Source organism: Pseudoliparis swirei, chromosome 4, assembly GCF_029220125.1.
Source record: "Pseudoliparis swirei isolate HS2019 ecotype Mariana Trench chromosome 4, NWPU_hadal_v1, whole genome shotgun sequence".
NCBI classification, from domain to species: domain Eukaryota; kingdom Metazoa; phylum Chordata; class Actinopteri; order Perciformes; family Liparidae; genus Pseudoliparis; species Pseudoliparis swirei.
This window is the reverse complement of record NC_079391.1, coordinates 31,459,015-31,474,606: the sequence shown is the minus strand read 5'-3', so window position 1 is coordinate 31,474,606 and position 15,592 is coordinate 31,459,015. Positions and strand designations below refer to the sequence as shown.

The 15,592-nt window shown below is 43.8% G+C and overlaps 1 protein-coding gene across 1 annotated transcript in view; it reads right to left on the bottom strand.

The window, feature by feature from the left end:
* luzp2 (leucine zipper protein 2) overlaps window positions 1-15,354 on the bottom strand; it is a 197,776-nt gene extending 182,422 nt beyond the window's left edge. Inside the window, exon 1 of the mRNA XM_056413689.1 lies at window positions 15,293-15,354. Coding sequence (XP_056269664.1) covers window positions 15,293-15,354 — 62 coding nt within the window. The remainder of the gene's footprint in view (window positions 1-15,292) is intronic.
* Window positions 15,355-15,592: the final 238 nt, after the last annotated feature.

Sequence of the window (15,592 nt, the reverse complement as noted above, 5' to 3'; positions counted from 1 at the left end):
TCCGTTTCCCGATACATTCTCAACACACTGACGCAGATTGTTCTCGTCAGGATTTTCTCTGAGGTCACGAATATAAAAATAACTAATACATTTGAAAGTATGATTGCCAGGGTAAAGAACAGTTCAAGCCAAACTGACCAAGCGTGGAAAAGTCTGACGGCGAGGGGTCAAATACTCAGGGGCTGGATTTGTGTTTTCAGGGAAATGCAAATATAGATGCAGGGCGGTTTGCACACATTTACAAATAAAAGATACTTAAGGGGGTGGAGGGGTTGCTTTTCTTTTTCTGTTTTCTTTTCGTTGTTTTTGTTTTGTTTTTTGGGGTATGTATGTATGGGCGTGCATGTGTATGTATGTACAGGACTGTCTCAGAAAATTAGAATATTGTGATAAAGTTCTTTATTTTCTGTAATGCAATTAAAAAAACAAAAATGTCATGCATTCTGGATTCATTACAAATCAACTGAAATATTGCAAGCCTTTTATTCTTTTAATATTGCTGATTATGGCTTACAGCTTAAGAAAACTCTAAAATCCTATCTCATAAAATTTTAATATTTCCTCAGACCAAGTAAAAAAAAAGATTTATAACAGCTGAGTGTTTGTCAAGGCTCAGGAAACCCTTGCAGGTGTTTCGAGTTAATTAGACAATTCAAGTGATTTGTTTAATACCCTACTAGTATACTTTTTCATGATATTCTAATATTTAGAGATAGGATATTTGAGTTTTCTTAAGCTGTAAGCCATAATCAGCAATATTAAAAGAATTAAAGGCTTGCAATATTTCAGTTGATTTGTAATGAATCCAGAATGCATGACATTTTTGTTTTTTTAATTGCATTACAGAAAATAAAGAACTTCATCACAATATTCTAATTTTCTGAGACAGTCCTGTATATATGTATATGTACATGTATGTATATATAGATCTTTATATATATATATATGTTTGTATAATGTTTGTTTCCTAATCCTACCAGATGAGGACGCCGACACATTCCTCTGGATTTGGAGCTCTTTCCATTTGCCGATCCTTACCTGGATCCTGGAGGTATAATAAAACCACGCATTCATCCCCAGCTTTGGCACACACACACACACACACACACACACACACCTTTCATCAAATGATAATCTTGCTAAACACGCAAGGGGAGGTGTCGCTGACATCCAATGCAAAAAATATGCAACTTCGGACGCTCGTGAATCTTTACCGATGGATTCAGATTCAGAGCAGGCCCCAAATGTCCCCCCCCCCCCCCCCCCCGTGTTGTTTATTCAGGCTTCTATCATCACCTCGTCATTGTGATAGAACGCCAAGGAGCATTTTAATAGTGATTTATTTCGCCCCCCCCCCCCCCACACACACACTCCTTTACTGTTTAAGTGTGTGGAAGCCTCGGCGTGACCAAGAGATGTGGAGTGGGGGGGGGGGGGGGCTTTGCAGAGAAAATTGACATTTGCTATAGTGTGCCCCCCCCCCCCCACCCCTCCTCCTCCCCCACCTGTCATCTCGTCACTGTGTGGAGCTCAGCCGAGCGAGACGTCTTGACAGATGGGCAAATGGGAGGCGGTGGACTTCGGGCGACACCACACACTCTACCGCTGCCCTCTCCTGGGCCCGATCTGAGTGTGTGTGTGGGAGGGGGGGGGGGGGGGTTTAGCTTCAGAATTCCTCTTTTACACACGGATTGATCAGAGAGAGATGCAATCAGCGAGAGGCGGAACTGCACGAGTGAGTTTCACTCTGATGCCAAATAGCGAAGCTGACACTAAAAATGGATTGGCATGTGACAATAATGCTTTTTCTTCACAGAAGCATCGCCTGGAAAGACTTGTTCCAGGGTCAAGAATTATGAATCTGTGGGCCATAGAATATATATATATATATATTTATTTATATATATATATATATATATATATTTTCTCTTTTCTTTTTGAAGGCCAGGCTCACGAAGGAGACAGATCTGTGGGGGGGGGGGGGGGGGTAATTAAAAATGTCACATTGCTAATGCGAATGCCGTCAAATCCACAATAAAAGAAGAAGAATTCCGACCCAGGCAGAAAATATAGTTCTAATTTGAAGCCGCGGTCACAAATTCCGTGCTCTCTCTCTCTCTCTCTCTGCATTTTCCTCGAGACCCATTTCTTCTTCTTTTCTTTCCGCGGGTGAATAAAGCGCGAGTCTCAAAAGTGTCGTCAAAAGCGGCCGGTCTGCAGGAGGCGGAGGAATCCTCCATCGAAACATAAAACAAAGAGCATTCAGGAGATGATGAATCTGTGTGCTAAACGGCTGCTGGAAATCCTCACGCTTTCCACACACACAGAGTTATCGGTCAGGTGTCATGGCGAAACAGTGGAGAAACAGGGCGATAGGGGAGTCGCATGGAACCCAGCGCTTGTCAGACACGATGGATCCTGACACCAGAATATGCTCGGGCAATGATTAGATAAACAGAACAGAGTCCGCCCGGGCGTCTTCCAAGGAGGTGTGCTGGCGGACGATAAAGGATTCAGATTTACGGAGCCTTCAAAACCAAAAAGAAGGAGATATTATGTTATTCTGAGAAACGGTACAGCGGATGCAGTCGGCGGAGAGCCGTGAACCAATACGCAGGGGTTAATAATAAAAAAAGAGGCAGGAAATGAAAAACGGCACCCGGTTCGGCAGGTCTGTGGGATATCTTTGGGAATCAATTTCAGCACTTTTGTTTGCCCTTGAATATTGACAGTGTGCAATTTGCTTTTCTCCAGCCTTTGCGGGCTCCGTTAGCCGGTGTGCACGCGAGAGGGAATAACGTACGTCATGAAGTGGGATCAACTCGCATTCGAATGTGTTTGAGTAAACTCTCCGCAGCTCCGACGCTCGTCCGACCGACGCGCTCAACACCGATCGGACCTCGATTACTCAGTGACGTGGTTGGCTTTGCGCTCGGTTCGCTGCACCGCGCCGAAATTAATGACGCCGCCGCGACACATGCAATAACACGCGCGGTCTAAATGTCGGACGAGAGCTCGACGTTGGACCGGAACGATACAGAAACCAGAACTATAGCAGGAAGGAGACTCATCTGATGCTCAAACAGACGCTGTATGCAACAACATTCAGAGTTTCACAGAATAAACCAAGGCACTGTATCTACTCGTATACAACCTCAGGTTACTTCTCAAAAAAATCAATTCAATTGTTGTCAGATATTATTATTTCAGCCATCAGATTGCCTGGATAAGACATCTACAAATGGTTGTTCAAAGGAACGACACACATAAGGTTGAGAGCATTAGCATTGACTCTCGATGGCTCTCAACATGGCGACGGCTGAGCCGGTGGCTCGCAGCTAACGGTGCTAATAGCACAAAAAAAGCGGCAAACAACTGGAAAAGTTTGCAGAGTTAGCAACTTAAAATCAGAGTTGAATGACCAACTCAATGAGGAGCTTGTCGTTATAAGACAACACAAGTCAAGACGAAGCTGGGTTGTCGAGCCAAACAGTCAACAGTCAAGTAGTCAACATTCAGGGTGGAGGTATGCGGGGTCCGCCCCCGAGATATGAAACTAATAAAATGTATAATTTGGAACCATTATTATAGATGAACCCTGAAAGCTTAAACAACTGCAGCTTGCCAAAGTGAATATCTCTTACTATTTACACATATCTCAGCCCTAATCCGAGAATGTAATTCTCCTGGCCAGTGTTTGCCATGTACAATCATATAATGTTGGTTAAATCAATAGAGCAGATTCAGAAAGTTTCACGAGTTATATTGATTCGAACCTATCGTCGATAACCTGGACTTCCAACTTGTGGAATGAACTCCCCCTCCCTGCATCTTCGATATGACCCCCACCGAGCTGCTCAAGAAGGTCATTTCCACCGTTAGTCACATTACTTTACAAATTTCAACTGTCTTGGCTCTGGTTCTTTTTCCAGACTTTGTTAAACGTGTCGTTTCTTTTTAACCCCATTGCTAAAGAAGCATAGTCTGGACCCTCCTTTCCTAAAAGTAAACACAGAATAATCTCCAAACTGCTCAATTTCATCTCAACTGCTTTACATTCATGAATAATAATCGTGTCCAGTCTGATTTTAGAGCACTTTATAGCACAGAGAGAGCTCTTGTTAATGTTACCAATGACCTACTGATGACGACACACACACACACACAGGTGACTGCTCAAGGTCAGCTCTGATATTCAAGCACTGCCTTGAACACAGTCCAGTAAAGTATCCTCTTCAAAGGCTCTTGGCTTATTACTCTCAGACCTCTCCAAGAGAATTGGTTTTTTCCCGGTTAACTCGACTCAGTTGACTCGTGGCGTCCCTCAGGGCTCCGTTCTTGGTCTCCTTCTATTTTCTATGTACATGCTGCCTCTTGGAAGGGTTTTTCAAAATCCCGATGGGCTTTACCATTTTTATGACACTTGGTTGATTATGCCATTCAAAACCCAGTTATCTGATATTGACTCCTAGATGTACCAACATGTCCCTCAATTCATTGATTCATTGAGCAATTGTATTCCTGTTCTAATTGTTATTCTATGGAGCTCTCTGCATAGAGAGCTCAAAAACTCCAATACTTATGTCCCAGTCTTTGGTTTTAGTTTGAAGTTCTCCGTCTCTTGTTGCTTTCCCTTCACTTCCTGTCCCTGTGACTGTCGGTCCTGGGTCCGATCACCTGCACATTGCCAGTGTATTTAAACCCTATTTGTCTCCTGCCCCCGTGGTCGATTCCTTCTGTCAGGCGTGAACCCAAATGCCAAGCATCGGCGTAGAGCAATTCATTGGAACAAAACAAAAGGGGAGATCATGAAGCCCGAAGCGTATTCACAATAAACAGGATTCACCTTCTCACCTTCTCACCAAGGAACCGACCCCGGGGCAGGTGATTAGACACAGGGGGAAACAATCAGAGGCAGGAAGTGAAGGGAACCGAGAAACAAAGAGACAAAACTTCAAACTAAAACAGGAAAGCAGAAACTAAAACAACCAAGACTGTGACAATGAAGATTCTTTTAAATCTCTTCTGAAAAAAAATTATATTTGGGATTATCTTTAGAATATATTTTTATTTAAACACCGTTATTTCTCTTAACCCTCCTGTTATGTTCGTTTCTTACATACAGCCGTGATGTTCCCGGGTCAATTTGACCCGGTTAATGTTGAATCATCCAAAAGTGGTCAGAAACCAAAAAATTCTAAAAACTATAGTTTGTACATCATCACCAACAACATTACTAACAATTAAATCAGTTTTTAGTGGAATTGAGTTATTTACCCCTCCATAGATCAGAGTTCAATCAGGAGCAGTCACTCGTTTTAATGAAAAATACATGTTCAAACAATTTTTTAGGAAAATTGAAAGAATCTAAATCTAAATTGCATTAGTCTACCATAACATGTATTTTCTCCTAAATTTCATTTGCATTTTGTACGTTTTTTTGTTTTCATGGGATGATGTAGATCAATAGAGATGAGACACCTGTGCTGTTCAGGGTCATAATGACCCGCCCACTAAAAATCAAGCCAAATGAGTCATAAAGGATTTGTATTGAAAGTAAACGTTAGTTATGTTTATTTTTAGTGTTAAGATGCATACATTATATGATAAAAGATGACCAATGACCAGCACACAGTCATCCTCTTGGTGCAGTCGTATGTATCTGCAGAGTGTAATGTTGTAGGACTGCTCAGCAACCATTTTGTATGTTTGGCCCCTCCCCTGATACGTGTGGGTGGAGTTTTCCTGCAGGAGAAAATAAAGGTTCCCGTCAAAATAGTATCTGTATTTCTCGCACAGGTGTGGTCGTTAGAAAGTGTGTGTGTGTGGGTCTGAGATTGGGATGAGACAGGGTGTGTGTCTCTCCCAGTCAGACAGACAGTATATTAGAAGTACTATACTACAGATGTATTAGTTGAGACATGAAAGAAACCCTCACATTGGTGTCCCATGTCCAATAAAGGTGTATTTAGGTGTGTGTGTGCTGATATGTGTGTGTGTGTGTGTGTGTGTGTGTTGGTGTCTGTGAGCGCGTGTGTTGGTGTGTGTGTTGGTGTGAGTGTGTGTGTTGAAACTTGGTGGGAGGGAGTAAGAAAGACTGCCCTACATTTACAAAGAAAGAAATAGTCTAAACGTGACTCTTTTGGTGACTTTTAGCCTTCACTTTCACAGCCGGGTCAAATTGACCCGGGAACATCATCTCTGTTATATAAACCTGCAGGGGGGGGTTGCAAATACATGATATTTTTTTAGTATTTTTTTCTTACGTTGATTACACTAAATAAGGTAAGCAGAAGAAGTTTTATACAGAAAGAGCACTTAGAAGTATTTTTCCTAGATTTTCAAACTTTGAAACGGGTCAATTTGACCCGCAACATAACAGGAGGGTTAATTGATCAACCTCTGTGCTGGTTACCTTTTATTCTCATTGTCTGTGCCATGTCTGGCTTTATTTCGTTTTAGTGTGTGCAATTATGCAAATTATAGCCTATCGGGAAGGGTCTATATGTATAAATATATATATATATATATATATCTAGACCACTTAAACTGTCGATAAGCTATCATTTGGAATCCATTACGAGCCACAGAATGGACATTACCTTTCACTTCTTGGGTGGTTATTTCTCAGCTGCTGTTTGTATTATTCACTTAAATAAGGTTGATGGATATTTTTTCAGCGGCGAACAAATGACAGGCATCTTTTAAACACTGCCGTGGGTTTTAAAGATGAAGATACATCCGAACACATCTTGAAGGATGGGAAACAAAGTGACACATCGGCTCCTAATGACCGCTTTTAAAATAGCACCGCGGTCTCAACGGACGGCAACGACAGAACCCAAAAAGGACGCGTTGTTCTCCCGTGATGATCAACGTGTATTATTCATGACTCCCTTCTTCTGTTCGAGCAAAAAAACAATAACTTCACATTTCTCCGATCCCCCTTATACTCCGCGAGTAACGTCTCTGAGCACTTTTTGCGAGCCAATTAAAACGCTCGCAGCGGGGAATGACAATCGGCGAATGGACGGATTGCCGGTTGGCAGCTTGAGCTGAATCTCCAAAACAACAACAACAATAACACCAACAAAAAAACACCAACAGCTGGGAGGCAAGGAAGAGAAAATGATCGGAAGGTAACGGTTTCATCGCCCTCGGTCTGAATGACGGGGCTGACATTTGAACTCGGACTCCGAAGGCGAGCTGTCGCTGCTGCGATCAATGGACTTGGACGGTTTTTCTATAATGTTAAAGACGCGCGGAACAGAAAACGTCTAAATGGAGACGTGTGTATCGTTAGTGCAAAAAGACATTATTCTACCTTGTTGTTCATCGGTTCATGTCAGTTTAATTTACATTAATTCAGAATTCTTTTTTAAGGGACCTAGAACTACAATCATGCGTCATTCAGTAATTTGACTGCGTTGATCAGTGTCATCATTTAAGTCATTACGATTCTATATCAACGTGTTTCATGACATTAAAACTCGGGATTCATTAAAATACTGAAAGACTCAGCCCCGGACGGAGCAAAATATATGATTGGAATATTAAAAAAGTGCATCGTAGCAGCAGTTTTCAACAGTTCCTCAACCCTCATCTTACTTGTGTGTTCATAATCGTAATAGTTATGCTGTGGTGACTGCAGTCTAAAGAAAAACCAGAGATGACTGCCTCGTGGTTATACTTGTCCAAAAGGTCATTGTTTATATTTTCGTTAAATTGTCAAGATTAGGAGATTAATTATTGAGTTATGGCCAAAACGACATGTTTCTGTTGCAGTGACTTCACGGACATTTTTATGGACGTCTCAATGACCTTGACCTTCTAACTGCAACATCTAGTCACTTCATCCCGGAGTCCAAATGGTGCATTTGTGCCCAATTTGAAGAAATCTTCTCCCGGAAGTTCCTTGGAAACATGATGTCGGACTAAAATCAAGGAATTTGACAATCAAGATGCATCAAGACCTTCGAATACATTAAAGGTTGTGGGAAAATGTCACAGTCAATTTCTCAATTTTTTTCCCAGCCACTTAGCTAACCGAGGGATTAATCAGCACATCGATAGGTTAATGACAATAATGACTCGCCACTGATTCAGATGTTGCCCGTCGTCTGCCCCCGGAGGCCATCAATGACCTTACGTCAAACCTGAACGACGAATACAAAAAGACCTATTTTGCATTAAATCTGATTGCACTGACGCAGATGTCGCATCCAAACGGGATAAAAATCACATAAAGCATGACGCTTGAATTCCCATGGATTAAAATCTAAAAGCCGCGACTGACGTCTACATTTTATGAACATGTGAAAGGCCCCCGGACGCCAGTCACCATGCAGCTCGTGAGCAAACAGCCGCCGCCGCGCTCTCTGCAAACAGCCCGCCGAGGCATTTCATACGCGGGTGCTCAGCTTTTGTTTATTGTGGTTGTTCATCTCCCGCTTCAACTGTAAAACAAAAAGCCGAGCCTTCGTCTAATGCCTCATCGCTGACAGAACACGAGCGCCATGTTTACGGGGACCGGAGCAATTAAGTTCCCGCCAATTACAACGGAGACAAGTCGACGGCGATATCGATGCTGACAGCAAAGGAGTGGAATAAAGTGCCGGTTGATGCGGCAATAAAGACGCACATCAAAACTAAAGCTTGCTTAAATCAACAGCTACATCCAGATCCACGACGAGTAGAACAGAGTCGAGCTGGCAACAGGAAGTGGAAAAAAGTCTCCCGGGATACAAACGTTTTGTGAACAATTGGGCAATGTTAAATGTGAATAAAATCAATAGTTTCATATTAACGTCGAATTAAATACATTTTCCTCGGAGAGGATTATCAGCCAGCTGTCCTACAGAGGGTGTTAGCATCTTTCAGCTCTTTAGGGGCAGCAATCAGCTGTTTTCAGAAAGGGTGGAGGTGGTGGGCGGGGGGGGGGGGGGCGCTTTAAACTCAGCCACCTGCCCAGCAGCACAATTCTAGAGATAAAGATGCAAGTGAATGTCGAGCAAGCTACATAGTTCAATATGTACCTCGGAGAACAGGGAAAGACCCATGAACATGTGTCGGGTGTCCGATGAACAAATACAAGCTAACGGCGCACTGCGTCTTTAACTCGGCTCAAACGTCCGCCTGGACTTGAGGAGGGAGTTTCGACACAAATATCCACTTGCACTCATGGGTGAACGGTTTAGAATATGGTGGGCAAAGATCTCTGTGACCTCATAGAAAGAAAAAAAATCTGGAGGTTGTGCCATATCGAGCTCCGTCAGCACTGTTACCCTCGTGAGCGCTGTTAGCGCGTTGAGCCCAATGCATGTTGAATCATAGATTTGCTGCGAACATCGTGCGTCGACCTCTTTAACACACTTATGTTTCATCTTTGGACTCAAAAAATCAAACACATGGGTGTAGATTATTGCTTTTCTCAGTATATTCGTGCATCTCCACTTGCATGTTGACAGTTTATTCGGGCCGCCGAGCTAAAATCAATGCAATCCAAAAATTAAAGTTAATACTGATCAGTTTATCCTGAAACTGTATTACAGATCTCTATTGTCTGTTTTGCATGACTAGACAGGTTGAGATCAATTGAAATATGCAGTGTATCTAAAGTGCATTGATCTGTCCACGTCATAAGCAGCACTCTGTCTTTCAGCTGGTGATAACGTGTCGGCGAGTTTCTTCTAACGGTTAGTTTTAAGCCTTTTATGATCACGATAATGGAAGGTCTGGAACCGCGTCAAGTCAAGAAAACATTATAATCCCTAAAACATGTCCGACTATAAAACTACTCTCTATTGCACTTTGAGACAATACCAACCCACTGATGTGTTATTGTGTGATGTCACCCTCTATCATATCATCCCAGACATACACTACCGTTCAAAAGTTTGGGATCACCCAGACAATTTTGTGTCTTCCATGAAAAATCACACTTTTATTTATCAAATGAATATAAAATATAGTCAAGACATTGACAAGGTTAGAAATAATGATTAATATTTGAAATATTAATTTTGTTCTACAAACTTCAAGCTCAAAGGAAGGCCAGTTGTATAGCTTATATCACCAGCATAACTGTTTTCAGCTGTGCTAACATAATTGCACAAGGGTTTTCTAATCAGACATTAGTCTTCTAAGGCGATTAGCAAACACAATGTACCATTAGAACACTGGAGTGATAGTTGATGGAAATGGGCCTCTATACACCTCTGGAGATATTTCATTAGAAACCAGACGTTTCCACCTAGAATAGTCATTTACCACATTAACAATGTAGAGAGTGTATTTCTGATTAATTTAATGTTATCTTTATTGAAAAAACAGTGCTTTTCTTTGAAAAATAGTCATTTCTAAGTGATCCCAAACTTTTGAACGGTAGTGTAACTCTCTTTTTTCTTACACCAAGCAAATATCCAGTTTGCCGTATGCCACATTACAAGATGATGCTGTTCGACAACAACAACTTGCATTCCAGGAAGCGCGATAACAAAAGTAATCGACGGCGCACTCAAAGAGGAAACACTGCTGTCATTTCAAACGTGAGCAACGGGCATCGGAAATGCGGCCCCTGAATATCAAACGTGGGGGCCACTCTTCACGGGCCGGCGGCCGGTCGCGGCGCATTTAATTACTTTCTCATTTGCAGGCGCCACCCAAGCTTCTGTTTTTTGCGGCCCACTTCATTACTGGTGTTCAGGGCGGTTGCCATGGTGTGGCCATTACGCCGTGTCCTTTGAATTTCAATTATCATCCGTTCTGATTGGTGTATTCTTTTTGCCGGGGGGACGTTACCGGGGGGTTCACAGATATCATTTCCTCCCGTCTTGAGACTTCAGGGAAGTCATATTCATAATGATGTCTCTGGCTTTACAGAAGATGTCATTGGACGGCGCGAAACACGTTTTTTTTCCGAGGTAGCAAATCGAGGCGAATGACACCACAGCTGTAATTAAAAAGAAAACATAAGAGGCGGATTATTTCCATTATGTCATTACCCTGCTAACCATTTTCACTCCATCAGTGTATAGATTGACACTACCCCCCCTCCTCCAAAGTCAATAGTTGGATCTAATCAGTTCCACGCTCGACCTCTAGTCAATTCTCAGCTTCCCAATGTGGGTATCTCGTGAACTCGCTCGACTCTTGTGTGTTTCATCTCGCCGCTCATCAAGTGCAAAGCCAAACCCAAAAATTCCCGCCCGGCGAGAGCTCGTTCGATGATACGTCATGTGGAGTTTCTCGCCGCCGCAGCCGTCGTCCGTCTTGTTTGGATTTACCCCGAGCTGTCACTCGTGAGAACGTATATAAATCGGATGCAGACGATGATTTCTTGCAAACGCGTGACGGCTTGAGACGAAGATGGCACCCGGCCGTCGCGAGGGACGGACGGGGAGGCCGAGAGACTTTTGCGAGCAGTCGCACGAACGAGACGCTCGAAATACCCTTAAAAAACAGATAAAGAGAAGGAATAAAAGCTTTCTGGGACAAGTAAATGTAAATAATTGCCGACTGAGATGAAATGAAGACGTACAATTTGGTGTGACTGCTGGAAGTGTCGCGAATGGATGAAAGGACGCCGTACCGCCGTGACGAAATGTTATCGTGCAAATATAAAAAGGCCCACGGTCAACGCCACCGCATAGGAGTTATTATAATCCCCTCACCGTCGTTAACGGTTACATCTCGTGAACAATTCTTCCCTCTCATGTCTGACCCCTCTGGAACATTAAAGAGAGACTCCATTTGATTCATAATATGCTCGTATCCACAGGCAGATATTAAGATAAAGCGATACGGCTGCGGTGGGGCTCTATGTATAATGCAAGGCTCTCTGTAGTCCTTTTAATTGCCGTCCAAAATACTCGTAAATATTTTATGTTGTGGAGATCCCCAGCAATAATCCCTGTTTCCAAAGATGGTGCCGAGACCATGTGTCACATGTCCCGAGAAAACTTGAAAATCTGAAAAAGTACCCGAGGGTTAGTAACCCTAACCCTCGGGAACTTCTCAGATATTCACTGTCAGTAACCCTAACCCTGACCTGTATGGAGAAGAGGGAAAACCAGCCTGATGGAGAAGAAGAGCATCATGACTGTCGTGACCTTCCCCCGCGACCCCGGAGGTGGACAGTCGTATCTCACGGGTCTCGAATGGCGGACGGCCTCGCGTTCTGGCCGAGTACCAATTGATTTCCGCAATGACACATCGCCCTTAACCCCCTTTATTATGGGGCATATGACAAATCCACTCCTTTCACTGCAATTAAATCGATCTTAAATCAAGCACTTGTATGAGCAGCAAAACAACATTATCAACATGTTCAGTGAAAGCCTAACCCACGTCCACGTTTCAGCTTCCATTGTGGCATTTAAGCTTCCGATTAAGCCCCTCGAGACGCCTTTTTCTGGATTTTGAAGGCTATAAAACTGAATTAAGGGCAGACCACAGGCTGGACCAAATGCTGCTATCACGCATTCAAATTGAAATGGTTTTCCCCGTTTCATTAATCCTCGGTTTTGCTTTAGGCGACTCCACCGGGTCACGCAGCGAAGGTTGCGGATACCATATGAAATGAATCCTCTCATGCACCACCGATGTGATGATAGTGAATAAAGCGAGGCGGAGGAACGGATGAGACAACCGCAGTCACGATTCATTTCTCCTTGGCTGCGGCTACACCTGGCAGTCATTCTATCACAAGCAAGAAATGAGGATGTCACAAGTGATAAGCGCCTGACCTTCAGGACGTCAACAAGAGATGAGACAGGAGTTTGGCTCGGATCGCTCAAAAGCGCCTCCACGAATAAAGAAATATTTCGTGTTTGGAAATAAGGTACCTAGAAAGGAAGCTTAAAAGTCTTGAATTGTGGACTGTTTTTTTTATATTCTGACCATGCCAGCAACAATTAAGCTGCAAACTGGTATTTTCGAGATCAACTGACGACATATAGTCGGGAAATGAAGTTGCCAACGACCGCCAGGGGAGGAGGTGATCAACTAGTTCGACCTTTCATTGAATCCGGCTGTCGATGCTCGTCGTGATGAAATAGCATTTAGCTGTCCGTGTAGATGCCCGATTGTTTTTTTTATCAGTAAAATTAGGGATGCAGCGAGCCAACTTTTTCAGTCCCGTTAGCCGATAACTGAGCTTTGAGTATCAGCCAATCACGAGTACCGTATTAGTATCTGCTGGTCTCTGTATCTCCTGGTCTCTGTATCTACTGGTCTCTGTATCTATCTGCTGGTCTCTGTATCTACTGGTCTCTGTATCTACTGGTCTCTGTATCTACTGGTCTCTGTATCTACCTGCTGGTCTCAGTTAGTATTAGTATCAATGAGCTGGGTGCCTCACTGTGTGGGAGAGACTGGGATTGTCCTTTTATGTGGAAGGAAACATCAGGCGTGACTTAAGCAATACAATAAAACCTTCATTTTATGACTTTGAAGAGACTCCGTAGAATATACATGAATATTTAATAGCCCCAAATATCCCAAATTACCGCTTCAAACGTGACTGGAGCTCAATCAACAGACAATGTGATGTTGGTTTCTTGTTTCACTAACTTGTGAGCATAATCCATTATTTGAAATCGCCCGAATTGGTGTAATTGTTATCTCAATTACAGCATTTTCAAGATGAGCCGGTTCTAGCTCGTTCTCACCGTGGGCCAATCAGGCGGATGTGGTTTTGCATATTTTTTCCAGGTCACGGAGGTGAACCCCTAAATGGCCTGAACAAAATGCATCCTTCTGAGTTAACAAAGAAACTAATGAAAGACACTGATGATATGGTAATTACTTTTCATGACATCCCCCCCCCTCAAGGTAGCACACATACAATGTGTGCTGACCTGCCAAATTACCAAGGCAATGCCTCCCTCTCCAATTAGCAACGGAAAGATCACCTCGGAATAGGCCGATGGTGGTGCACGCTATTTAAATATATTTCTAAATAAGCCCCGGGACACAGTCTGTCTTTTAATAAATCAAACTTTAACGAGCGCTTTAGTACTTCCTGAGCTTAAAAGAAAAGAAAAAAATGTATATATCTTATCAAAATAACAAAGACTATGGTTTAAAAAAAAAAAAAGAGGCGGGACGTTCTCCGAAGCCGTTGCCCGGAGGTTATTGCTCGGTCTTCCGTCCGTGAGCTTCACAAGTGGAGGTGTGTGAGAGGGTGTGCTGGTGCTTAATTCGGTGACTACCGACTGCTAAAGGTTAACGCATCAATACAGCCTCCAGTTATATGACTCATCCATCATCAGTGTGCCTCTGGCATTGGGGGAATAAGTACGCTCTGAAGAGGAAAAAAGACATCGCAGCCACTCGTGTGTTTGACCACATTTTTGGGGCATTTTCCCCAAAAAAATTTGACGTGAAAAAGCCATCGCTCTCACATTCCTCAGCAACTGCGTTCAGCTAATTCGTTAAACAAAATGTTAAAAAAGTAAAGATGACAACAGTATTAAATGTTGTTGTTTTTTTCGCGGGGGGGGGGGGGGGGGCACTGAGGAGAAGACGGGGGAACGGCAAGCTGTTTAATGCACGAGTGGGATGTCTCCGTGGAGTAGTCAAAGCTGACGCCTCCCATTAAGACGCTGGTGTCAGCCACTGGCGGAGGGAGAAGGATGATTTTATTCATTCTTATCCAAGATGTAATTGATCCCTCTGCTCCTCTTATTCCGTCTCCTTGTCCAGCATCACTCTTCCAAAAGCCTTACGGCGCACAACGCACACGTATGTACACATACACAGACACACACATCTGCTCTTTTTCAAGACACTGCAACACAAGTAGTAGCCTTGTCCACCCCCACCCCCTCAAAACCCCCTGTGACTTCAAACTTGCATCCCCGACCAGTCCAGCAGGCAGCGGGGAAAAAAAGTCCCAAAAAAGCAATGTCACCACTATTCAGGAGGCATCGCATCCAGCGCATCGCCGGCAACACAAAAGGACGACTGTCTCCCTCCGCCTGGCTCACAGAGGTGATCTACAGCCTGTAGATGTATAAGAAGGAAGAGAAAGAAGAAGAAAAGAAAGAAAGCTCTTCCTTCCCTTCCTCCTTCCTCCGTCCTTCAGTCCCCCAACATGCCGGAGCGCCTCTTGCCCCGGATGAATCGGGGCTTCGGCATCGGACCGTCGGATTAGTGACCCGCCAGCAGCACGCGGTGAACCTCGACCCTCTTTTTGTTCCACAGTCTCAAACCGGGAGAAACTGATAAAACAGCCCCCCCCCCTCCTCCTCCTCCTCCTCATCCTCCTCTTCTTTCATGCATTTCTTACCTGGTGTTGAGGCTCAAAGCTGGACAGAGGAGCAGTAAGAAAATAGCTCGGATGAATTTCATAGCTGTCTCACACTCCCGTTCCTTCTCCCTTCTCCGATGCTTTCTGCCTCCCCCCCCCCCACCCATGTGTGTGTGTGTGTCTCTCTCTCTCTCTCTCCACGACTCTCTCTCTCTCCCACTGGCCGCCTGAGTTTTCTTAGCGCACTCTCCTCCACCCACACACACACACACACACACACTCTCCTCCACACACACACACACACACAAGCGGCGAGGAGGCAGACGCATGCAACGCGGG